The following is a 27,117-nucleotide window of genomic DNA, read 5'->3' on the forward strand; positions in this document are numbered from 1 at the left end:
AAAAAAAAAAACTTTCTAAGTCCTTTTTTTCACTTACCCTAACATGGGGTTACGTGATCATCCAGCGCTTGGTACTTCCTACAGGGGTTCTTCTCCTGGGTGTCCACATCACTGCCTGTGTGATGTGGACAATTCCCATTGACTGCCTACTGGAGGTATCCCCTTTAGGATCAAGAGTACTACAGATGTTGGCCCGAGGGGAGACAAGGGACTGGCTAGCGAGGGTTACTGGGGGGCGCTGGACTAGCACTGTGCAACAGCGCCATTGAGGAACCTGGATGTGAGAACTCAGGTGAAAATAATTTTCTTCAAAGTTAAGAAAAAAAAACAATATCAGGATAGGTTGGAGTTGGGTGGGAGGGAGGTATGGTACGGAAATAGATTTTGAGTGGAGTTGGGCTTTGAAAAAACTATAAACCTATTAGATTGTAAGCCCTCACGAGCAGGGCCCTCCTTACCATCTCGTCTTGAATTGTATTGTGATTGTAATGTCTTCCTTATATTGTAAAGCGCTGCGCAAACTGTTGGCGCTATATAAATCCTGTATAATAATAATAAAAAGCAATAAAAATAAATCTGACCCAAAACCATTAGCATTTCTCTTTAGAGGAACTAGAGATGATTAAAACATGCCCATTCTTTAATGATCGCATTAACAGATTAAATAATTGTATTATACATTTACCAGAGGGCACAATAACTAGAAACCACAATATGCAATTAGCATTGGATAACATATGAAAACAGATTAATAATAATAATAAACCAACTAACCAGCACATTATAAGCAAGCCTTTCCAAATTCGCAGACAAGCTCATGACTACCTTTATTGAATTTTTCCTGCTTATAAGCTCAGGCTGCAGTTAGATTTATTTTATTTGGCATAAACCCAGCTAATGGTCCTTTTGCTACAATGCAGGCAGGATGTGGACCTCCACGGAAAGGGGCTATATATAGCCAGGAATCATTCTGGAATAGACCTCTCTCCTAAGCAATTCTGCTGCATCTTCAGGGCCGCATGCCAAGCACACCCACCTGCCACTGCCGCCATGCTGAGAACATGGAATGTCCTTAGAAGCTCCTAAGGAGTCTCTGCCACTGAGCTGCCTTCTGAATGCATTAATCAAATCAACAGCTCTGAATCAGAGATGTGTTCAGGATAAAAGTCACCATATTAAGTTATGTAAAATCGTTTTATATTCATTTCAGGATTTTTTTATAGTAGCAAAACTGTGCATATTATTGCACAGGACAAATCGGGTTGGAGTTGGTGAGCAAGAAGAGGAAGGACCTCTGACATATCACTGGATTGGCCAAAAGACAGATAGAATTAAGGTATATATTTATACCTTAAGGGAGGGGTGTGGGAGGACTGTGGAACAGGGGGCTGGAGGTGGACTTTAGGCACTTGTGTAGCCCCAGTCTCATACACATTATCATACACAAGAAACTTGCCATTGAGGGATTAGTGCACGTATACTGCTGGTGGAAAATCTACCATGTGAGCACTGAAGGGGCCATCTCATTGCTGGCATGGATACTGGGGACTGAGGTGTGTTTGCTGGGGGCAGGGTAGACCAATGGGTGCGTTGGAGTGGAATCTCACTGCTGGAGCAGGCTATGTTCTGCTAAATTCAGGACTGGTGGCGGAATCCCCCAGAAAGAAACAGTATTGACTTGAATACCGGAGACATTGAAGAGATGGCCTCTTAAAGGTCATATGGTCAAATGGCTGTACTGGGGATGCTCAAGAGATGGCCTCTTAAAGGTCATATGGGTTGAATGGTTGTACTAGAGATGCTTAAGAGATGGCCTCTTAAAATTTGTATGGGTCGTATGGACATATTGGAGATCCTCAAGAGATAGCCTCTTAAAGGTTGTATGGTTGTATTTGAGATGCTCAAGAGATGTCATCTTAAAAGTCGAATGGGTCGTAGGGTCATATGGTCATACTGGAGATGCTCATGTGATGGCCTCTTAAAGGTCGTATGGGTAGTGACTGCACACATGTGGCCAGCGGCAAGATGATTTCAGATGCAGTATGTCAAGATTATAGTAAATCCCAGCTGTGAAATTCAGGTAAGTATGCATATCGTGTGGGTTACTTTTAATCTTGGGATGGGAGGGAAGTAGGCAGGCAGGAGAGCTGTACTTGTAAAAGTGCACTAATGTTTTTTAAATGCTATTTTTAATTTTTTTTATTTGGTAATTATGAAACTCCACATATCTCATATTTATTACTGGCAGGTCTGCAGGTGGTGAATTCCAAGTAAAATGGCCTTAAGACACAAAGCTGTGTATCAGGACAGATCAGAAAAACACTGACTAAGGACTGACTTCACCTTCCTAAGATGTTACCATCTTAGGATACCCATGGTTTAGATGACCTTCTGCCAGGATGGCTGATTCATTGTCTATGGGGCATTAGCAGACACCACTGGCTAAGGCCTGTCAAGGAGGAAGAGATTAGACAGGTTAGAAAACTTTGTTCCATCTCCTTCATATGATAGTGTTGGAGGCGTCTGCAATGTCCCTTGCAACTGTTTAGTGAAGTGGCAGAAAATGTCAGGTGTCTGGGTATGGTCAGATAATTTGACCAAGTGCCTTGTGATATTTATGGATGCAGTTCTGGGCTTTCCTATCAGCAAATCCAGCATCCTCTTCCAGCAGACAGTCATGCATGCACCTTGTATCAAATAACTATTTGAAAAAGAAAGATTGTATACAAATAATGAAAAAGCGGCAGAAAGCATTACTTGCTAAATGTCTAAATGTACAAAGTAAATAAAATGGACAAGCAACTGTTACACATCGCTTTTAAGATGCTCTCTTTTGTGGTTCACAAGCAGAATCAATATTTTTATCTATATCAATATTTACCTTCTGCAGTTCCAACAACATGGAAGCAAGAGAGAGGAACAAAGAGAATTGATTAGACCTCTACCTACAGAACATATATAAATACACACAGAAATATGCATCGTGGTGAACGCAGGAATTGGTGCCAGAGGGAGTCAGCTGCACATTATGGGATGATTGATGGACGACCTACAAACAAATATTATTACTGCCAACACTGGTGACACTCACGTGCTTTGATATATTGCAGCTCCGGGAGTCCACATTGAACCTGGATACAAAGAAAATTAAACGAAGTGTGAACACAAATATTCAACTCAGAATATTTATTTCAGTAATGGGATGGGAGTTTGTGATTTGTCAGAACTATTTTAGGAGCTGCTGAATCATAGCCATTTGTGTTGGGAGATAAGAAGAGAACCTAGCCTCATGGGGGCCCTCTAGAGGAGGGGTGATCTGAAAGGTTCTCTTTACCTCCCTCTCCTGTGTGCAAGCTCCTATAGAAAAAAAAAAGTGATCTTGCAAACCCAACATGCTTCCTCAGTGTCAGAGAAGAAGGTGGGTAATAGGGGTAGGCACCATGGTGGAAGCACCTATCATTATTATTTTAGCTTTCAGCATTTGGGAAATTAGTGCTGGTAGTTTTCTACACAGAGCTCCCAGTGCCTCATTCTAAAAGTCCTTCCTCGTTATAATTGTCCCCATAATTCTTACACTTACCCTATCCGTAACCCTCACATTAAACCCTCCAATAAGCCCTTATGTAATCCAAGCACCAACTCTGCCTGTAGCCCTCACCCTAACTCTTCCTGTGACCTGCAGTTAATCGCTATTGTTTTTTCCCTGAGCAACCTGGTAAATGTATTCCCCACCCTTCCCCATAGGCACAAACATGTAAGTTCACCCAATGTGAAGTTGGTTGAGGAACATCATTTGAAATAATGATCCATTGGTGGCTAGACCGTGCCTGCAGGAAGCCTGCAATCCACATTCTGTAAGCACCGCTACAGCAAAAGGGAAATTTGGAAGAGAGGTGGTACTTTCTCCTCTACTAGAATATCTCTCTACAGCTGCCACCCATCTTCAATCTGATTGTATATTCATTTTACATTCTCTTTTATATTTAGTATGCAGGTTATAAAACAGAATAAATGTAACAGTATGGCTCATTTATCACACACATGCAAGGACTGCTCGGGCATTACAAATGTTTTTCTCTTTAGTCTTCCAGTGTGGCGCTGTCTATAACAAGCTTTCAGTAGTGGTACAAAAGGTCGTTGAATAAAGAATTACTGAAGGTTGAGGTTCAGGACAAAGTCTAGGTACAAAAGCTTAGCGATGACAACAAAATAAAGTTATTGAACAGTTGCAAAAAAACAATACAGATTTACACAACAAAAAGATCAACAAACTTAAAGAACTCCAGAATTTTTAAAAATTAACCCTTACAGTAGGTCTACCCCACGCACTGGAAGGGTTAATTGCTCATTCTGTCTAGGGGTGAAGATAAAGAAGAAATACTTGCCCTTTGCTTAATGGCACACGTGATATAATATATGTTTTCTCATTTGACATGGCTGGCTCGCCACAAGCAAACGTCGTCTTGAATCGACACACAACTCTCCTTTCGGATACTCAACCGAATGGGATCCCGGTGTTTATAGAGCTAGTGTAAAAACTTAATTAAATCCAGTAATGAGATATCTGGAAATTACTGGAATCAGGCTTAGTTTTCCCCTTTCTCAGTTCAGCAAGAAACAATTAGACGCCTCATACTTCCAGCAAGGGGGTAATTTACAAATTTCCTGGGCTGCACTAGGAATGAGCAATGGGCCTTGGTAAATAACCAGTATCGGCATGCCTCCCACAGTCACAGCCGCCTGGCTGCCCGCATGATATTATCATACTGTGAGAGATAGCATTTGCATTAGTTGTCTGTTCAGTTAATCTGTAGAAAATACAGTGGCAGAGGCTTATCTTCCCTGCTTACTTTATCCCTCCGTATCTGACAAATTGGCAATTCTTCCTGAAGTGTCTAAAAATAAGGGCAAAAAGTTTGCTTGGCTGTGTCCCTGCTGGGGAGATTCTCCTCACTTCCTGTAGGGTTCCCTGCGGGATCACAGACTGGTAAATAAACTCGACAGAGAAGTCTTACCCTTCCACACTCCAACCAAGAACTATAAGAATGGAGATTGGCTTCAAAGAAGAGTGGAGGGAGCTGAAGAAGAAGCAGCTGTAAAGACCAAACAGCAGAGCTGCCAACATATAGGCACTCTGGAATGGACAGAGATATTCAACCATTGTAGAGCAAGCAGGAACAGCCTAAGTGAGGGTGACAACTCTGCTCTGAATTCAGTATCAGTGCATCGTCGTTGCCACACTCTCACAGGAAGCCGCATTAGGTGGACTTCACTGGCAAGACCAACAGGTATATGTGGGACTTTGCAGGGGGATTAAGGGAAAACGGTAAGTACAGGTGTTAAGTGCTGCAGCACATGAATTTTTTAATGGGAGGCCATAGTTGTACTTCAATTCTAAGTCCGAGGAGACTGGAACTGGTGGCTTTTGATGCAAGGGTCACAGATCTCAGGAGCAACGTAGAGTGTGGTTGTCCAGGGCTTTAAAAAGTGATGTATCCCCTACATCAACCCTCCCTTACCTGAAAATGTAAAGTCTAACTCCACCTTTTGGTTACAATGACTTTGAGGACCCCACCACCCCCAACCTTGATTGTTATACTCAGCTGCCCCAATTCAGCATGATATCACTGAATAAAGTGCACATACATACAGCCTAATAAGAACACCAAACGTCCACGAGTCCCACATTTTTTTCACAGCAGGACAAAAAGCAGCCAACACTTTCTGGGGGCCAAACCACTCCCACTTCATCAGGGGTTAAGTTCAAATCAGAAGTGTGGGTGTTATTATCAGAGTTGCCCCTTCCTTTTTCGCCATCTGAGGCGGCCAGGAAATGAGGGTCAGGCTGGAGGAAGCGGGTGAGCAAGCAGGAGGCGGCAGGAGGCTGAGCTGCCAGCCGGGCTGGAGGCAGCGGGTGGCCAAGCACAGCAGCCGAGCTGTCACTGGGGGGTGGGGATTGCTGTTAGTCGACCATGTTGCCGCTGCCCCACACCTGCGGCCTCCCCCCCCAATGAGATGCCGCCTGAGGCTACTGCTTCAGGCTGCCTCTTCATGGAGATAACCCTGGTTGTTATATTATTATCATGTGTGGATTAAATATAAAAAATAATAGGAATCGGTTGCAAGATACACCATGTTAACGGCAGTAGCATTTTTACAGCCACTTATCAACATTTTCTCGGCAGGCCAATGCATGCCGGCAGCCCCCTTTAATCCTTTCAAGACCGGTCTCCCACAAAACTTAATGCCCCAATACCTAACCCCCTAAAAAAAGAGCCTTTTAAATCTTAACCCTTCCATACTAATTGACTCTTAAATCAATTTCTCAACAGTTAACCCTAAAAAATAACCCTTAACACTAAACCCCCCTACAACAATAAAGTATCCTTTAAAACTCAACAACCTCAAAGGATAACCTCTAAAGCGACCCATGTAGGGCCCATTCCCACCAGTAAGTGCGTGCATTACATGAGCGGAATTCCGCATTTAATGTGCATTAAGCAGCCCAATTTGTAAAATGAAGTGTTCAAGCTCATATCAGATCTTAGCGATAGCGTTTACATATACTTCATTCTGCATTTGTCTGCACACCCCCTTTGTACTGAGAGGCGATAGCACGCAGTCCATTTATATAACACCACACTATAATTCTGGTTTATTAACCCTTCAATGTGCACCTGGTCACCCGAAGGCTGATATTTTATTAGGCCAGGCTGCCATGAATTAGAATTTCAGGCGGCATCACTTCCCTAGGAACCAATTATGTCTCCAAAATGAGGCATGAAAATGGTTTCCTGGTTTGACTTTCATCAGGTGAAAGTCAGGTGTGCCCTATATAAACCTCCGTGAAACTTTGCTGATGATTACACTTTTATTATGTTACTTATTTTAGATAATTAAGCAGAACTCCAGCCAAAAGCAACAAGATAAAAATGGATAGCCCATTAAAGAAGAAAATATCCAGACATTTTGCCTGCAGTAATTTATATTCTGCGGATAAATGTCATCATCATTCAAACCCCTTTTTCCTCCTATCAGCATGCTCTTTGTCAGCACAAAGCCATTCTAATGGCACCCCAGCACACCACCCGATGACCATGCGCCGCAGTGCAGCATGCAGTACCACAATACCGTGCGTTGTGTTAAAAAAAGTAGAAAAAAGTAGTGCATGCACTACTTTTCTTTGTAATATAACATGGTATTGTGGTACTGCACATTAGGCTGCACTGCAGTGCATGGCCGACAGGAGGTCAGCTGTAATGCCATTCAAATGAAAGGCAACACAGCACAACTAGCACACAGTACTGCATGCATGGTATACAGTGTGATAGCGCGTGCTAAACGCATGGCAATGTGCGCTTAGCACAACGCTATAGTGTTAATTGGCTCTTAAGCCCTAATATTTCACCCAGGACAGCAGCATAGGATCACCTTATCTGTTGCTCCTGGACAGGGATGTCTCTAAACTTCCACCATGCACTTTTGCTCTCAGATAGGATAGGAGGAAACGTCAGGAGACGTGGCCCTGCGTGAGACGTCACGCGGTCGCGCTATGTGGCACAGTAAACAGTCTAAAATAAAAAAGATATACTCACCCGATCCAATGGAATGTCCGTCAGCGTCCCCGTGCAATGCAAGTGAATGTAGGTGATGACGTCATGGGTCCTTAGACCGCCGGAGCCCAGGGAAGAAAGAGCTGTGGGGACCAGTCTAGGTGCCTGGCATGGCTGAGGATAAGGTGGGTATATCTTTTATATTTTAGATTGTAGGCCAAAAGGAGCATTTAACCCTTGCAGTTCGGGGGCTAGCCCCACTGCAAGGGTTAATATTGTAAATGCCTGAAGTTCTTCTTTAAAAGCAACATGCTGCTGTCATGCAGGGTTGTTGCTACCATGGGGCAAGTGAGGCACTCGCCTAAGGTGCAGCTGAAAGGGGCGCAGCCAGGGCCCGCTGGCTGTGCCACCTTGCCCCTGTTGCCATGGCAAGCACATGGCGCCATTGGCAACAGGGGCGCCAGGCGGCCAACACAGCCGCGGCTCGGCAGGGAGAAGAGGAGCTGCACAGGCTCCAGCTTCTCCTCGGATGCCCGCTGCTCTCCCCACCTGTATCTGCAGAGTATTCTGTGTCCTCAATCTCTTTTTCTATTTCAAAAGAGAAATGTCAGGGGTCTGTTTAGACATCTGATGTGGCGTACGGCAGGGTTGATCACATAGTAAACAGAACAGTGACGCATGAGCCCCACAACAATGACTGGGCCCAGAGCAACTGCCCCTTGGGCCCATATCCTGGATAGATATCAATATACACTGGGGGTCCCAGGTTTGAACCCTGGCCAAGACACTATCTGCATGGAGCTTGTGTGGGTTTCCTCTGGATACTTTGGTTTCCTTTGACACACCAAAGATATGCTGGATGGTAAATTGGCCCTGTGTGCATGTGAAATAGGGACCTTAGATTGCAGGCTCCTCTAGGGCAGGGACTGATATGAATGTGCAGTATGTAGAGTGCTGTGTAAATTGTTGGCACTATATAAATGAGGGTAGTTCTTTCCTCTCCAGTCATATAATGTGGGCTGCTTCAAACCAACCAGATTCTGTATTGGGGGTGGGCACACACACAATTCTAAAAGCATTAGGTTTTGGAGATCTGCTGGTTGGCATATTACCCACTCCCCCATCCAAAGCAAAAGTTTGTACCTAGCGCTGCCAAATGTAGAACAATATCCTTCTTTTTATTCGGAGCTCTTCTTTAAGCCAAAAGTGGGTGAGATCCTGCATTGTGTTTAAAAATATATCCTGTTTGCACTTCGAACACCTCTCCCTCTCATTATGCATGCATCTGTCTGCAAAGCCTGCGCTCCCTATACTTCCGCTGTCATCAGATCCTGTACTGTAGCCCGTTTAACTTTTATCTGTACACGCAGCTTCTGATTATATGTGACATTTCATCTCCTGCGCCTGATCACTACAGCGCCGGCTGTACTATACGGCCCTGTATGTAAATATACCTACATTAGCGGCTGCTATATTTGGACGCGAAAGTGTGCATAATTAGGTGCTGCCAGCCTAAGACAATCTCGCTGACCCTGTTCCCTCTTCCCTGGCTAATTAATTTCAGTGAAAAGCGCTCTGGAAAAAGTCCTGGCAAATTTAATGTGAAATCGCCTGGCCCTGTAATTCATTAGCACAGCGTGAAGCTCCGTCTGCGGGCCCCCTAATCCTAGTATTTGTTCAAGCATTCATTTAAAGCTGTGCTTACAAGGGAGTGGGCCGCGTACTGAGTGCCCGGGAGTGTTGTGTCTATAGAGGACTTAATGAAGCTTCAAATGACACTCTATGAATTGCTCAAAGTCCGATCGTCACTGGATTTGAGGCTCAAGTAAGTGGCAAGTGACTGACTGGTGGCAGTGCAACTTGGGAGTCAGTTTGTTCCGATCTACCCTTTCCTCTACTCCTTACACAAATAGCCATAACCCTAAACGTGGACCTTTACCCCCTTTCACTAACAATCACCTCAGCGTACAGCTCTGCCTGCTGATATGAAATCATCTTTTATTCATTAGTTAAACAAACATATTTTTCTTTTACTTACAATTATTGTTTTTGCCACTTGCTGGTCCTCTTTGGCACAAATGTTGTAATCTGTGTCCAAGCATTGCACCCTGGGAAGGTTACATCAGCAGAGCATTGCTGGGAAATCTCATCTGTAATCTCACGAGATCTCAGGGAAAGGCATTTTCCTCCCCTGAGATGACGTGCATGGTTACATGTCCTAGTCACGTGTGCCAGAGTTCCAGGAAGTAAAGGGAGATATATTAATCTGCCCTTAGTAAAAATGGCCACTGAAAGAAGACTGGGGAGGAAAAGAAAAATAAGGTATGCAAAGAATAAAAAAACCTTCAATTATCTATAAGTATCTATTTGTAGATTGCCATTACTAAGCATTTCTAAAGGTGTATTTGTTGTCATTTCAAAGATATGGGTAAAGTTCCTCTTTAAACTGCAGAATCGAATTTTGGCTGAGCCTGGCCTCCAGACAATAAACTTGCTAACAGGATGAGAGAGCAGAGAGACAGCAGCAACTACTGGGGGTGTGTCCTTCACCAAACAGTGCTGCTCCTGCTGAGGTGCTGGTTGAGAACTTTACTGTGATGTCTGGCAGGGGTGTTTGGATTATGATTCTAATCAGAACGACATACATGTCACACATGTGGCATCCATGCCCCTTCCTATCTTGTAACAGAGGGAAAGCATACCCATGTAATCCTAATGAGTGTAAACATGTAAATGGATGTTCATCCACCTATAACTGCCCACATCGTTCAGGTCAAAAGCAGACCTGAACGCAAATTTTTTGCATTCAGCCTGAGAAACCTACAATACAGTATGTATAATAATACTGTAAATGCAGTAAATTTACTTCTGGCAAAGGGATACCTGTGTCATTACGTGTTGAAAACAGGCCCACTGTACTCTCCTGTTAAGTGGTCTAACAGCAGATGATAGGTGACAACTTTTTTTTTTGTAAACTTTTTTCAGCAAAACCCCAACACAGCTTAAAGAAATACCCTGGGCATGTTCAAAAAACGTAACCCTTGCAGCAGGGCACCCATCAGGGTGGTACGGCCGATACTCATGTAAGGGGCCCGGGCAGCCTGGGGGGCCCGCCCGGGTCCCTTACATGACTTTCGGCCGACGGTGAAGGGCAAGGAGGCGGAGGACTGGCCCTAGCAGCGCAGGGCCCCAGCATTTCCGCTCCAGCGGCTTCGAGACAAGCTGGGGCCCCATCAGCGATGCTGCTCGTCTGATGTCGTACTGGCCAGAAGTAACGTCACGTTAGTGACGTGATGTCACGTTAGTGACATGACGTCACTTCTGGCCTGTCCGGCGGCAGACGAGGCCACGTGTGCAGGTAAAGAGGAGCTAGAAAGGAAAGGAGGGAGGGGAGGGATGCAGCCCTGACCAGCCCACCTGAGACACCTTCAGAGCCCACCATAGACAGTCTCAGATATGCTGTGTAGTATCTATGGTGGGCTCAGCAGGGTCACTCTTAGGTGGGTCCTGTGTCCAGTGCGCCGCTAAGCCTTGCGTCCAGCGTGTCACTAAGCCCGTGTCCAGCGGCAGGGGTGTAAGGGGCCCCAAAATTTCTGACGGCTGCCCGGCCTTGCAGTGGGGCTACCCCCGCACTGCAAGGGTTAAATGTTCGTTTTGGGCTAGGGTCTAAAATAAAAAAGATATACTCACCCGATCCAGTGGAAGGTCCCTCAGCGTCCTCAAGTGAATGGACGTGATGATGTCATGGGTCCTTAGACCGCCAGAGCCCAGGGAAGAAAGGGCTGCGGGGACCAGTGATCAGGTGGGTCTATCTTTTATATTTTCGATTATAGGCCAAAGGAAGCATTTAACCCTTGCAGTGTGGGAGTAGCCCCACTGCAAGGGTTAATTTTAAAGATTCCCCAAAGTTCTTCTTTAAAAGTAACATGCTGCTGTCATGCACTGACGTGCATAAAGAAGAAATTGAAGCCTAATGTTGACCAACTTTTTTTAATTAATTTGGATAGATGGGTCAAAATTTCTGTTAAGTTTTTACATTTCTGTCTTTGGCCACACTGGGGGTTCCAAGAATAAACAGCCAAGAAATAGATGGTGTGGTTGTCACCAGGACAGAAAGGCATAGACAGCGATAAAAAGTTCTAACCCCGCCCCTTTCTATTAAATACAGCTGATGCATGCATTGGTTTCGCAAACAGCTCGATTTTACCGAACGCTGGCTGACACGCTGCGCCATGTCATCATCATTACCCTAAGGCCTCTTTCTCCTTCTGAAGTGGCTTGTTTTCTTTCAATAACGTTTGTGATACAGATGAAGATGCGTATACCATTTCCTATCTGTGAAAGATGAAAGATATTCATTTTGCACCTTCGCAACATGACTTTGTGACGCGAACAGCCGAACGCATCCACGGCCAGACGTCCTTTTAATCTAGTGCGCACGACTCATCCACTGGGAACGCACCTCTCCCACTGACTCATCAAGCCGGCGCTGAATGAAGTTGTGTGTAATGATGGACCTTGACTTGGAAATTTGCTTCTGTCAGTTGACTTGACAGTGGGAAGCCTTAGAAAATGTCACAAGCGTCTTGAATTTTTCATTGAAATGTATGATGCAGACGGCGCTAGAAGAAGTCGGTTTCATTTATAATTAGGTACAGAGCTCCCGCTCTGCAGGGGGAGAAGAGGAAAGATGAGTAACTGCTTTAAGGAGGAGACTCACGCTTAGGACTGTTTGCACAGAAACCCATCATAAAATGCCAATAGAACAACATTTCTATAAAGTATGCTTACTGTTTAAAGCCCAAATCCAGCCAACATTTTTAAAGATGAACTTTAGGAAAACAGCTACATGAGATACATATATGAAAGCAGTTTTACCTGCCAAAATGTTTGTAATGCACGGCCTATGGATGGGGATAGCAAAGTTCCAAAGACAGCAAGTTTAATTGCAAATAAGGATGGCCACTTGTGTAGACTGTATGGAGGTGGTGAATAAGGCAGGCCACACTATCTCCATCACATTGCAGCTGAGATGTAAGCCTCATGGCCCATTGGAAAGGGTTTGTGGAAGGCAGGAAGTCCCACTCTTCAGGAAAGGGGGCTCAGTGTTAAGCAGCACAATGGGCAGCTCAGATGCACCCTGTATACAGACAACCATGCAGGTCTCCCTCGCTCCCGCCACTGGAGTAGCTGCCAGCCATGGACGGACAAACCTCCAGGCCCGGGTTTCCAGGGGTCAGTTCTCCTGCCACCTTCCCATTCTCTCCTGTGCACCTGCTGGGTTACACTCCTGCTCTGCACAGTCTCGTTTCATTCCCTCTGCCCTCAACACAAAGCCCTCCTCTCTGTGTTGGTGAACAGGGCTAAAGTCCAGCCGCTGCTGTGGTCAATCAGAATCCTCCTCTCCCTGATGCCTATTAACCGATGGCTAGGGGACAGAGGCAAGCTGCGATCGGGTGGTGAGGATGACAGGCCGTTCGGCTCCTGTGGCCTAAAAGGACCGCCAGCCAGGGCTACACGATATAATAATAATAAAAATAATAATAAAATCATTACAGAGCTGTGTTAATTTGTGCTTGTTATAGCTGCCTGGAGTTTAGCTTTAATAGCTATTTTGGACAGGGAAAGATTAGACCTTATCTAGGGTTTAATTGCAGTGTGTGTCCCTACTGGGGAATTTTCTTCACTTCCTGTCAGGACAATGGACAATATCTTCAACGGGAACTAAGGCAAAAACTAAAACTTTTTAGAATAGTGAGGATTGCGTAGAACTTTTAACCATGTGTTTCTGCTGTATACTCTCCCCTCCCAGTAACAGCTACACCCCCGCCCCCTTTTTCTTCTATTGTTCTAATGGTGTCACAGGGAAAGGAAGTAAAAGGGAATCTATTGAATGGGTTCATGGACAGAAAGGAAAACCTGAAAACTTTAACTCTTCTCTACTGTAGCAAAATATTCTGGCTGGGGAATTTAGGATTAAGGGATAACCATGTTATTAAAAGTCATACATGTGTTGAAAAATAACATTTGGACCCATGTATGGCCGCTCCTCCTGCTACAAATGTCGTAATTGAATAGGACAGAATCAGGAAGACATAAAAAAGGATCCAAACAACCAATAGGATCTTTCCTTCATGTTCCTCATGGGCATAGCTTTCCAAGCACATTTTTTGAGTAACTGGGGGAATGACAGGGGTGTGTCCTTCGCCTGCATATTTTGTATCCCTCTGTCCCATCTCAGAAAGTTGAAAAGTATATGGGCTAGTTATTGTGATGCAATAGGAGGGCATAGACTCCACGTGGTTCTTACTACCTCCCAGTGACCGTAAAAGCCCACTGCATTTAGACATCTAAACAGTTCTGCTGACAAACTGTAGAAATGTTTTAGCATAATGTGTCTTTTTCCCGTGCTGCATATATAACATTGTGCTGGATGTATAACGCTTCAAAGCTGCAGCGCAGTCCTTGGCTGTTTAATATATAATGAATTCTCTTGCATTTCATCTCTTTATAGATGATGACAGATTGAATGAATCACCAGCTTCTATATCTCTTGGGGACTCCAAAGGAGACATTTCTATATTGAGTTCCCAGCTCCGCCTACCTTCTGCAGCCATTACAAGAAAGTCTCACTGCCCCCCTTGGATTTTAAATTCATTTCACTTGATGTAAAAAGAAACAAGATTACTGCTGCAGCAAAAGAAAGAGATGGAGTGGGATTAGGGGAATGTAATACCTGGAGTACCGTAGAGGTATAAGAAGCTATTGTGTGATTCAACCCACCAGCATCTGCCCATAACTCAAACATTGGATTAATCTTCTAAGGCAGGGCTTTACACGTCCCAGGAGCCAGGTGGCAAATGCTCCTTAAAATGTATTGCTGGCACCAAGCTGTCCCTATAGTATTCGCTGCCTAAGATGATTTTGTTTGTTTTGGGCAGGGCTCTTGCCCGCTATATACTGACAGCGCAGAGCCGCGCTGCAACCAGGATGGATCTCTAGAGGCCAAGCCCGCTGTGCCCGTCCCCTCCCGGCCCATCCTGAAGGAACCAGGTACTCCAACTAACGCACTGTGATGTGGGTGATAAATATAAAGGCCAGTGAGTGCTGGAGACTGCTTATTGGGACCTGGGGATGCTTCAACATGCATCAATGGCTGCCGAGTGGCCAAAAACTTTTATTTTTCTTGTCACTGGGCAGCTTCTAACACACTAGCAGCTTTTAATTACTAGGGAGCAACTTATCCAAAAATGAAATTAAACAATGTAAAAATGTTTAAAAAAATTATGCGTGACTTCTCCAAAATCCATACCAGACTCTTATCTGTGATAGGGGATCTGTATGGATTTTAAGGGGGGGACCCCACACAAAAACACACACAAAAAGATGTGGGGTTCCCCTTTACATCTAAGTTCCCACTTCGAATTAGGAGCGACCTTCAAATCAGGAGCCTCCGTTTAAAATTGGGAGCCCCCTTCCATCACATATTAGCTAGTGCTGCAGCATGGCAGATGGTGGGAGGTGGCGTAGAATTGGATGAAGGCCAACCACTATACGTTTCTGAATGTATACCACCCTTCCTGGATTATCTTTCTTTTTCATGGTGCTTGTGGTGGAAAGCGTGTAGCTGTGCAAAAATTTCGCGGCAGCCCTGAGGAAGTCAGGGTGCTGTGGCAACTTGTTTGAGAATGGAAAAGCAGAGATCCCACACTAGTCCCTCACAGATATGTTATGAGGTGTTTGTGAGGACACGGGAGTTTCCAATAATGATGAAACAGATACAAAGTTTGCTGTTTGCAGAATAGTTTACAAACATCAGAAACAAGCAAACATGAAATCAAAGTAACAGAGTAGCAAAGTAATTATTCCACAGAATGTGCACAACTGGTCAGAGCAGCACAATTAATTACAGGAGAGGACCCCTTAGGAGCTGCGTTCTGCCACCCAACTGGTCACTTACGGCACCTGGTACTGAGAGCCTCAACATAGAGCACAATCTGCCATGTTCCATCTGGAAAGACTACTGGAGAATCGCCAGCTATTCAATGTCTGTCCCCTATGCATGTGCCTGGCATCCTGTAATGACAAAATCATTCATCTCATCCACCACATGCACACCTCACATGTCCAAGGGAAATATGAAGGCTAACCCTTTTATCTATAGCTCCCAACTGTTTTCCATTTGAATAGGACTATCTCTCTTTTTAAATCAAATCCCTCTGTCCCTCCTTACTGCTCTGGTGTAGAAAACGGTATAAATAAACTCACTATTTAGTTGCCAAACTTGTTTAACTTCTACTAGACATTTAAGCGATCCCTGTCTTTACCCTACCCCCTGTTCTTTTTTTTTTTAAATCCCCACTTGTTCTCTGGGCTATCCTGAAATTATACACTCATAGGTCCAGCGAATTCAGCGTTGTCCTGCTGCAGTCCTCCAATCTGCTCCCGCAAGCCTGCCCTGCCGCCATCTTCTTTACTTTCATCCTCAGGGGGGCGGCTGTCTCTTATGGTTTTTGCAGACTTCATCCTCCCCATTGAAGCATATGAGCTGTGGCGCATTATGAGGGGATGACTGTTAAAACCAGCAAGAGACATCCGGCCCCCTGTAGAACACCATGAAGCCTCCTGTGATACTGATGTCACACATCCCAAGAGGCTTTGGGGTGGTATATGCCAATGGAATATAATTCTTACTTAGGCGAGAATCCTGGAAGCAATGAGAGGGGCTCCAAGCGAAATAAGGTATGGGGTGCGGGGGGCGATAAAATATCCAATTATGAGAGAAGACGGAGGGGTAAGGAAATTAGGTAAAGTGAGTGGGGAGAGTGAAAGTCTGCTTTATGGTTATTGTATTAGTTTAAAGTGCCAGTATAAAGGAAATCTTGCATTACATAAACCCAAGTGGTTTTACATGTTCATTATTGTGCTTTAATGCGTCATTGTCTACACAGTGGGGGGGGGTGGGGGGGGGTTAGGGCCATGTTTTTTTGCTTAAACATTCTGTGCTAAATGGTGCCCACCCTTTTCCATTTAAGAACATTAGAAGGGATAACTCAATCAGTTTAGTAGGACTGATCTCACATTGCTGATTTTACCCCCTCTACTGTGCCAACACACTGTCCAGCTGCCAAGGATGCCACTTACTGCTGCCAACACTAAGAAGTCAGCCTCCAGTGCAGAGGTGGGCAACTCCAGCCCTCCAGCTGTGCTTTAACTAGAAATTCCAACATGCCTCTGCCTGCGGGAGTCATGCTTGTAACTGTCAGTTTTGCAATGCATGGGACTTTTAGTTCCACAACAGCTGGAGTGCCAAAGTTGCCCATCCCTGCTGCAGTGTGTTGTATGGGACACAGCTATAGGTAAGGTTTTATTGGAGATATTATAAACTGTTAGGTGCCTGAACTCTCCTGTAACAATCAAAAAATAACTGACCCTTTAAATAGGCTGTAGTTGTGTACTGTACATTGAATGTTAGAAACGCATTGGAGTGGAGCTTTAAATGCTGACCTTTATGATAGAAATTAATCTTGGCCAACCACGGCCCTAAATTGCATTCATGGTAATTGACGTCTTTTAATAACCATATATGCATTCTCTAAATGTCACTCATATATCCATTTATAACCAAAGCAGTTCAATACAAATGTACGTCACGGAGAGTTAAAGGGACAGGCAGATTCATTTTCCCTTTTACGAGTATAGAATATCTCTGTTTCTTCCCAAACAGATGACTGTAAATACTTTCCTCTCCAGAAGATGGTGAGATCAGACACCAACCCCTACATCACTACTGTGTTTTGTACAGGCATGTGGGCCATTGGAGGGAACCAACGCTGAAGACTTTGTTCAACGCTGAAGACTTTGCCAGTGACTGTACCACCTATAGACAGGGGACTTTAAACCCTCTTCTGCTGGAGAGGTTAGTATATACTGCCTTATATTGCAGGAGCAAGGGTTTCATCCCCGCATCCCTTCAGATGTGCCTGTTCCTGCCTGGCCCTGAATGATATGTACATATCGGGCACTACAGGAGACAGGGTGTCCTTCCAGTGATCAGGGCAATCAGGTATGGAGGCGGGCATGGCGGGGACAAGTTAAAGGGGTTCTAAATATCGTACGGGAGCGCACGGGGAAGACACAGGTAAGTTTAAACCGATTTGAAATCGCAAAGCACAACTTGAGACCCCACCAGGCCACCCGAGACCCCGCACAACCTACCTGAGACACCACACAGCCCAGCTGAGACTTCTCACAGCCCACCTAAAACTTTGCACAGCCCACCAGAGACCCCACCAGGCCACCTGAGACTTTGCACAGCCCAGCTAAAACTTCGCACAGCCCACCCGAGACCCCACCAGGCCACCTGAGACTCCGCACAGCCCACATTAAAGTTCGCACAGCCCACATTAAAGTACAGGGAAAAAAATTATCTACGGCCCTGGTCGCTCTATACAAAATGAAAAAAAAAAACAAATTGCAAAGATATGTTTTTTGGAAAAAAATAAATGTTTCCTATAAATCATAATATATGAGACAGCAATTTGTGAACTTTTAAAGTTTCAGAAATGTTTTTCTCATTAGAAAAAATATAATGCGTTCACTTTAAATTAGATTTAGCCCCCAAGAAAATTCCTTGAGCTACCTACAGCATGCACCTGAATCCCCCTGTTATTTCTTAACGGAAAATCTGTCATGGGCTGGAAGCATCCAGCCGCCATTAGCATAAATTAGCATGAGACAAGACACGGGCACATGGCTACAAAATTTAGCACTGCAAAGCCGTTATATTATAAATGACCATGTCGCTGGCATCGCCGCTGCCTAACTACAACGAGGAAAGTGTGAAATTATTCCAATGGCTTCGCGAGGCGCAGAAAGAATGACTGACACTTGGCAGCTCTCTAAATCTCAGGGGTACAGCGCCTTCAGTGGCACGCAAGAGAGTTTTGACCTTGTTGGCCTGGTGCCAGGGAAGAAAGGGTCTGATTGCTGTTTTGTGCTGTCACTCAAAGGCGACTGAATCTTCTTCTGCGGTTTGTCAACAGCATTCCAGACGCTGCTAAATATTAATGTGCTATTTTCTAACGGGAAATTTGCTGGCATGCTGAGAGGAATGAAAAACCTTCCAGGTGCCCTTCCTCCATCCTATTTACGCATTTACATTATTAATAATGAAGATGTCCTATGGTCGTCAGCTGGGTCATACCATGACCCTTCGGCTGTTTTGTAATTAGGATGTCTGCATCAGCTGTGCAACTTTCAGAATGGGGATTTATACAGCAAATATGTTCAAGTGTATAAACTAAAGGAAAAGATGCTGAAGTTGTTGCCACTAGGAACCAGATTCCAATGGCTATTGTTTTAAAGCAGTTAAATAACAGGAGCAGCCATTTGTCTGTCCCTATTTTACAAAACAGTTGTTCCCTGTATGAAAAAGAATTAATAATCACCCATCCCACCACCATTGTTGCAGATCTGCGCTCGCTTGCGGCTAAAGAACCTTCTGCGCTTGACACTTCTGGATGTGTCGGATGGCCGTTCTCCACTGCTGTGTGAGGTGGTTCCTTCTGCCAGCCCCTAAATCACTATTGTTACATGGGGCTGGCAGACAGAACCACAGCATGCAGAGGGGGAACAGGCATCCAACACTCCCGGAAGTCGGATACTGAAGATTCTTCAGAAAGCATTACCACTTCAAAATCGCAAATATCAGGACAAGTAATTCTTCTCTTAAGAGGGAGCTATTTTTTTTAAAAATAGTGACAGATGGACTGTAACATCACAAACTTCTCCAAGTGCTGAGTATTTTAAAGGGCTCTACTGGCAAACAAGGTGGGGAAGGAGAGTTTTGAAAACAGATGTGATGGGCTATCAGGTGAATTTGTTTCAGTACCCCAAATTGCCAAACTGACAGATTTACTCTAAAGTTGCAGTTCAGAAGTCCTAGAATTACTCTATGAGCACACAACAGCCACACAACACATTTAACTTCATATATGTTCCCAGAGGTAGCCACCCCACTCTATTTGTAAGGTAAATGCCCAGGTGCACATCCATAAAAAATATCCATACAATCCAAAGAAGATATAGAGGCACTGACTTGCATGGTGGCCCTTGTAAATGACTGTCAGTTTCCAATGCAAATTACCGGACAACCGGAATTTGGTCAGAAGTCAAACATGATGCTATGCATATCAAAGTAAATCCAAAATAGGTATAGAGCCACTCATGGGTCTTGCAGTGGAGATAAGTCAAAGCATCAGCATTATATTGTCAACGTTTCGATGGAGCTCAGTCAATTGAGAGAGTGTCCTGAGAAAGATGGACTGAGCTCCATTGAAACGTTGACAATATAATGCTGATGCTTTGACTTATCTCCACTGCAAGACCCGTCAGTGCCTCTATAACTATATTGGATTTACCTTGATATGTATAGCATCATGTTTGACTTCTGTCCACATTCCGGTTGTCCGACAATTTGCACTGGAAACTGACCGCCATTTACAAGAGCCACCATGCAAGTCATGGGGGGTGATTTCCTAACCTAAACACACGCACGCACCAGGTGCGTGTGATTTTTACACAGCAAAGCGTATTTATCAACCAAAAAGTCTCTATAAGCATATTTCCACTAATGCCATATATGGACAAAATCATGCACATGATGCATACATAATGCTGCTTCACAGTTTAGACAAAAATGGTTAGCTCATGCATTTACATTCCTGCATTCATCAACGCAAGCAACACAATGTAGAGCTAATTTACACAACATCACCTTGCAATTCAGGGCAGGGCTTTGCACAACACACCTGCTGGGTGTGTACACTTTACAAAGGTGTTTAGATTCCACCCATAGATCATGCTGGGAGGGAACACACTACAGAGGTGTATACATGTTCGTGGTGTGTTTATAAGGTTAGTAAATCAACCCCATGGTGTCACTCAGAACCCCCTTGTGCCATCTAATGTGAACAGGCCCTATATAAACCAAGGCTCTTTGCATTGTGCCCACGTTGGGCAATGCTGCCCAACTCAGCACAACAGGCCTGGTATGGACCAACCCTTAAAAGTTTGGCTTTGGATACACTTTAACGTGAGGTGCAAATGGCCTGCAGACTTTACTGCCCTCTGAAAAGCAATCCACGATAGATCATTTTTCAGAAGGCCGTTTTACAGCTGCTTTACAGTGTCTCCTCCTGAATGCCTGTGGGTTTTTTTATTCCAATGGGAATTTTGCATCGCAATACCATCCCGAAAGTATCCAGTCACATAGCATTTGGTAAGTGGCACTGCCTGCCAAGCACAAAATGCTGTATAAAATGTGCTGCAGAGTGTGTACAAAACCTGAGCCCATGTTAGGTTTTAGGTGGATGGTTGGGGGGGAGGCGCGGATTCCGCCTGTTTTTTCCATCCTTTTGCCACCTGTGTAAATGAGACCTAAGCACAGCTGTGGTCTCATTTACAGGCCTGCTTGGGCACTGAAATCAGTTTGATACAATACTTTTTTTTTGCATTTAGTAACAGAAATGTAAAACATTTTTATTCTCTCACAAGTCTGAACTTCTCTTCCAACACACTACAAGCCTGCAGGACTGTCTGTACTCCTCTGTATCTGCCCATGATTGTCTCTAATTGAACAGTGATTTGCAATGCTGGAGCTTTTCATACAAGCATAGTAATAATTATAGTGAAAACATCTGGGTTAGACGCATTACAAATCCCATAGCCGGTGACTATAATTACATAAAATACAATACAGTTATTTGTTTGCCGGAGCTATGGGGCATCTTATTGCTCCAGATAGCAGAGCAGAAGCAGTTATCACCCTTCCGCTGTAAACATGATTAACAACAGGAAAATTCAGTGCTGTGTGTGGACGCGAGAGCCAGTGGAGGGGAGGCTGTATTGGAGAGCAGGAGGTAAGTGATAGCTCTGAGGCCAGAGACACATGGATGAACTGTACGGTGTTCGCCTAAGGCCTCGTTTTCCACCTGTGGCTGACTTTTACCGCCACCGTGGGTGGCTTTTTAGAGTGGTTTAACAGCTGGTTTAAGGAGGCCATACTACTGCCTCCTGAACATCAGTTTTTTTTTTTCCCCAAGGGAGATTTTGCATTGCTCAGCAACCACAAGCCAATTGGTTGGCGCATTGTTGCAGTGTGAACCCATTGATTGCAATGGTCACGTTTGGCATGCGACAATATAAAATTTGTCATGGCCATGAAGCAAACCATCACAGCCGTGTAAAAACCATGTCAGATTTTAGGTGGGTGGACACAGGGTGGTAAAATTCAGCTCAACCACCTGTTTTTACCTCTCCATTGTAGCCTGTGCAATAAGGCCTTAGACCAGCTTTGTGTCGGGTTTCCAGTACCAATTGCATTCTTCACCACTCATGGCTCATTCACACTTGATGCTACTAGGTTTTCCAGTGCAGGTAAAATCCAGAAATGTGTAAAAGTACACTCTTTCCAAATACCCCAGTGCACCATTGTGTTGTGCAGGAATTACAGAATTTTGCATTTTGGGTGCTCTGACATGCAATTCACCATTCAAGTCAGTTCAAATGGAGTGGGTCCTTTCACATCGTGCATTTCAACATGTGCATTTTAATGGCATGTGCAGAGGTTTGCCATTGTTTTAAATGGTGCTAGCGCAATGCGTTAACATTCGTTGGCCAAGAAAGTCCATGACCGTCTTTTGATTCATCATGGACGCTATAGAACCCCTATAATGTCCATTGACGAATCAAAAGATGGTTATGAACTTTTTTGGCCAGTGAACATTAATGCATTGCTCTAGCACCATTAAAAATGTAGCATATGTTAACGCACTCCCCAAAGCAAATGTGAAAAAAGTAGGCAAACACAAACTCAATAGAGTCAACCCAGCCCAGGTTAAGTGTTAAGGTCAGGTTGAGTGTTAAGAGTAACATTTTAGGGGGAGGGTAGGGTTAAGTGTTGGGTTGAGTGTTAAGAGTTACATTTTAGGGTAAGGGTGGGTTAGTGTTAGGGTTGGGTTGAGTGTTAAGATTTACATTTTAGGGGGAGGGTGGGGTTAAGTCAGGGGCGTCACGAGGCTGGGTGACACCCGGAGCAGTAACCGAGTGTCACCCCGCCGATACGTCACTGCGCATGACGTCTCTCTCCTGATACTGTCGATTGTTCGTTCCATGACCAAGCGCCCGACTTTTCAGAGGGGAGTGACACCAAAATGACTGCAAGTCATTTTGGGGTCACCCCTCCAATGGTGTCACCCGGGTGCGGGCCGCACCCCCCGCGTGACGCCACTGGGTTAAGTGTTGGTGTTGGGTTGAGTGTTAAGAGTTACATTTTAGGGTGAGGGTGGGGTTAAGTGTTAGGGTCAGGTTAGGTATTAAGAGTTACAGTTGAGGGTGAGGGTGGGGTTAAGGGTTAGGGTTGGGTTGAGTGTTACATTTTAGGGTGAAGGTGGGGTTAAGTGTTAGGGTTTGGTTGAGTGTTCAGAGTTACATTTAGGGCAAGACAGGTTAGGTGTTATGTGTTAGATTAAGTTGTAGGGCTTGGCTGAGAGACAGGTTAAATGTTAGGGTCAGGTTTAGGGTTGGGTTAAGATGAGAGGTTGGGACCTGTAGGGTTAAGTCTTTTTTTTCAATGCTCTCCACACCAAAACAAACTCTACACTGAATAGCTACCAGGTTTCTAGGTACCACAAAAACAGCATATCATGCTTGAAGGCCCCTTACAATGTGAATTGAGCCTAACGCCTATGCAAGATCCAAAGAAAGCCACATACGTTTCAATCCAATCATTCAAAAATTAAATTGTTTTTGGAAACCTCCATAATCGAAGCGTGTGTGGACATTCTTTTAGTTGTTTTCATTATTTTTATTAATTATCTTTAGCTAGAATTGAAGAAGAAACAATCAAAGCTGTAGTACTTTTATTTTAAAGAGATGAAAATGGAGATAATTTTCTGTGAAGTTTCTACCTTTGCTTCCCCCATACAATGGGATCATACTCTCTGCTCCAGCAGATACTGCAAGGTAAATAAACAATCCAACAATGAGAGTGAGACTCTCTCCTGGCAGTAGCATGTACGTAGATGCAAAGCTATGTCTGAAAGATATTTAAAAAGTCGCTGATTTATTTGACCCATCAGGCCATCTCATTGAATCCCAGCCTGGCCCTTAATGAAGACTGCAACTCAATTCCAGTGTGCTGTGTTGTTGGCACCAGCCGAGCAATGATTGACAGTAAACCAGCAGGCCTGTACTCTGAACAAGATGATTCCTACAGAGCTGCCTCTTTGGAATTGCTCCTGAGTGGCCTCCAAACATCAACAGCTTGATAGGCCACGTGTTTCCACAGCTCAGGTGAAAATCTCTTACTATATGGATCACTTTACGTCATCCATGCCAGCTCACATTCTAACAGCAGGGAAGATGCCAATAGCACACTCTTCGATCAATACCAGTTACACATCCTGAATCAATAAAAACCCATTAGCCTTGCTACGGGACTCACTGCTCAGTACACTTCTGCCCAACCAGATCTATTATCTGTTGTATTGCTTGTCATTATCGATTCTTAGCAGATGGGATTACATATTAAAGGGAATCTCCGGGTTATACTGGAATTGGGGTTTTAGTAAATCAACACCAGCATCTCTTGAAGCAATGTGTAAAAGAAGTGGTTTTATGCTTATCATTTTGGCAGGTAGTGATTCAATTCTTTGCTGTCTTGAAAAGCTTAGGGTTCTGCTGGTATCTGACACTTCCGGGCGTGTCGGATACCTGGTCACCAGATGGGCTATAGAGACATAGTAGCCAGTGGAAACAAATCATAGAATTCAATGGGGTACTAGGTAACTGACACACCAAGAATGATTTAGATACCAGTGGCCTGTATTGCTCGCCACTTGGTTGTGTTTTAATTTTAAAGTGAATCCGTGGTGAGAGCCATTCAAGTATTTACACATTCTTAACAAGTAGTCAATCATACACAAGCCCTTACTGACCTCTGTAGCTGCAAGCATTGTGAAGCAATCCTTAAAGTTCACAACAGGAGCACTGACATTTCTCAGGTTATTCTCTTCGCAGTTCAAAAGCTCACCCTGCTCCCTTCAGTACCTCTGCTTTAAACTTTGAGGATGAATTGCTCCACAGTGCCTGCAGTGAGGGCTTGTTTTAAAGCTCATTTCCTGCCCTTTTGGAATATTTAGCCATGCAGCCAATGCTCATTAATAATTATAGCTGACATCTAACGTTTGCGATTTTCTTTAGTTGTAATCAAAAGAGCTTGTGATGTATGCTGCCTCCCTTACAATCGAAAAGGGAGGGACAAGTGATACATGAGGAGGTAGCTGTGTGGGGAAGAACTGCTTGAGAACATGATGGTTGAGTGGTTTGGTTGAGGTGGGATAGGCTTCCCTGAAGAGATGAGTCTTAAGGGATCGCCTAAAGGCAATGTGAGTTCTTAGCCCTCTGTACCTTCTAAGCCAATTATGTTTTGTATGTCTATGTTCAGTATCATTGGAGACATCTATATATGTAGTCATTGTTAATGTATCACCCCCAGGTCCAAAGTTATGAATATTGAGTAAACTAATGTTAACTAGCAGGGGTGAGATACAGGTCATTTGCTTGTGATCAAGCCACGCCATCCTTGTGTGTTAGCAAGGTCTGTCAAGTGATAATTAATTGGTGCCCTGGCTTACGTAGTGCTTTACGATAGGGGCCATAAACTATCAAACAGGTCTGATTAGCAGATATCGGATGCTCTGGAATTTAAAGACGGCCTAAACAAAAATTAAACACATCTGGCCAGTTGGATCTAATTATAACTAGAAGTGATGTATTTCAACAACTGAGGGGATGATGGAATCCCCTAATTAGTATTAGGGTGCCCAGACCTCATTACCGTCACAAAGCTGACTCTAAACAAAATGCTGCTGGCTCCTGGATCGGAGAGACTGGCTGCTGAATTCCATAATAATTTGTCCACCCCTGATGTAAATACTTGAATATCCACAGCAGAGGGATAGAAACAGTAGTGTACATAGTCAACAAAGGGCCACAGTGGAAGCACATTTTGGCCCCCCAAAATTTGGAGAAATTGTTGGGGCATCATGAAGGAATAACTCCTGCTTTTCACCTGTCCTAAAAGGGTGCAGTCTCCAGGTCTACATGGCAGCAGAAGAGGGTATCAGCACCTGCCTGACCCACATCAAATGACCTCCTAAATCCCAGAGGGCCCTTGTGCAGTTAAAGAGTCTGCAAAAACTGCACGTCTACCCCTGGATATGGGTCTAAGCTAGTATAGTTTCATTTAAAATTTAAAACCCATTTTAAAATCCAATAGCTCCAAGGACTCAAACCTGGAGACCGGAATTGCCGTAGATTGAATGGATCAGGCTAACTGCTTCTGAATCAGATTTTTAATCAGTTGCTCATCACTAGTGAGGCACATTATACTTCACTGTAACCAACAGATTAAAAAAAGCCTTCTACAACTTCTGCTTGTAAATTGATTTGGTACATTTTCATTATTTTCTTTTGCACCAAATAAAAGAATAATGCAAACAGAAGAGACGGCATGTTCAGGGACATAACAGTAGTATACTGTAGTCAGATAATGTGTTCCTTCTTTTAATGCTTCCTGCTCCATCTGAAGAGTGAGTCATCTCAGAACCCTTTTCTCTTCAATGAAATGGCAAAGCCTTGTAATTTAACTTTGTGGCGAGCCAGATGATATAAAAAAATGAGAATTGATTTTATTTTTAGGCTCTAGCAATTCTGTTTTATTATACAAAATCTGTCACAATCATGACACAGGTTTGTTTTTTCTCACTGCTCGGAACATAAAAAGGATTCCGGTCCGATGGAAAAAGCAAGATATTGTTTAAAAGCAAGCTGCTGAAATTGTTAACTATAACTGATTAACACCTACGTTCCTTGCAGTATACAGTCCTGGACCTGACGCCATGGATCATTACGGACCTGACATAAATCTTCCAGCTGGGCGCAGGGTTGGATTTCCCACAAGGCCAACCGAGGCCCGGCCTCAGGGCAGCAGGGGTGTGGAATTCCTATCCCCCGACGCCCGGGACATGCAGTTCTGGGCATCGGGCGGGTAGTTGTTTTCCACATTTAGCCCTGCTTTAGGCAAGAAGAGCTAAATGTACAGCGGGGAAGCTGTACAAGTGATCTCAGCTATGTCACCGAGATCACGCTGGGTGGAAGATTTGTAGATTAGCCCCTACGTGTCTGTGCCCATTCCCTGACAGCACAGCTTACACAGGGTGGAAACTCCTGTTGCCTCATATGGGCAAAGCTTTATTTCTGGTTTAGTTTAGATCTGCAGTTGACCTCCTTCTGACATGCACTTGCCTTTTTTTAAGTGGGTTTTGAATTCCCATAGACTTGCATAGGAATGCAAACGCCACCTGAGTTCCTTTTCACAGAAAGGGTTATTGTTTTAAATTACATTGAGGTTATGTTATGATCCCAGTTTTGCTATGAATACAGTGGCGTAACCAGAGTTATGGGCGCCCGGGGCAGAACATTTTTTTCGCCCCCCCCC

The 27,117-nt window shown here is 44.2% G+C and overlaps 1 protein-coding gene across 1 annotated transcript in view; it reads right to left on the reverse strand.

The window, feature by feature from the left end:
• The window catches only part of CPNE9 (copine family member 9), a 161,970-nt gene that overhangs the window by 107,461 nt on the left and 27,392 nt on the right, over window positions 1-27,117 (reverse strand). The window contains exons 4-5 of the mRNA XM_018576136.1: window positions 3,092-3,131; window positions 2,882-2,884 (exon numbers count right to left, since the gene is read on the reverse strand). Of these exons, the coding sequence (XP_018431638.1) occupies window positions 2,882-2,884; window positions 3,092-3,131 (43 nt within the window). The remainder of the gene's footprint in view (window positions 1-2,881; window positions 2,885-3,091; window positions 3,132-27,117) is intronic.

The sequence above is a fragment of the Nanorana parkeri genome, unplaced genomic scaffold (assembly GCF_000935625.1).
Source record: "Nanorana parkeri isolate BGI_ZX_2015 unplaced genomic scaffold, ASM93562v1 scaffold56, whole genome shotgun sequence".
In the NCBI taxonomy this organism is placed as follows: domain Eukaryota; kingdom Metazoa; phylum Chordata; class Amphibia; order Anura; family Dicroglossidae; genus Nanorana; species Nanorana parkeri.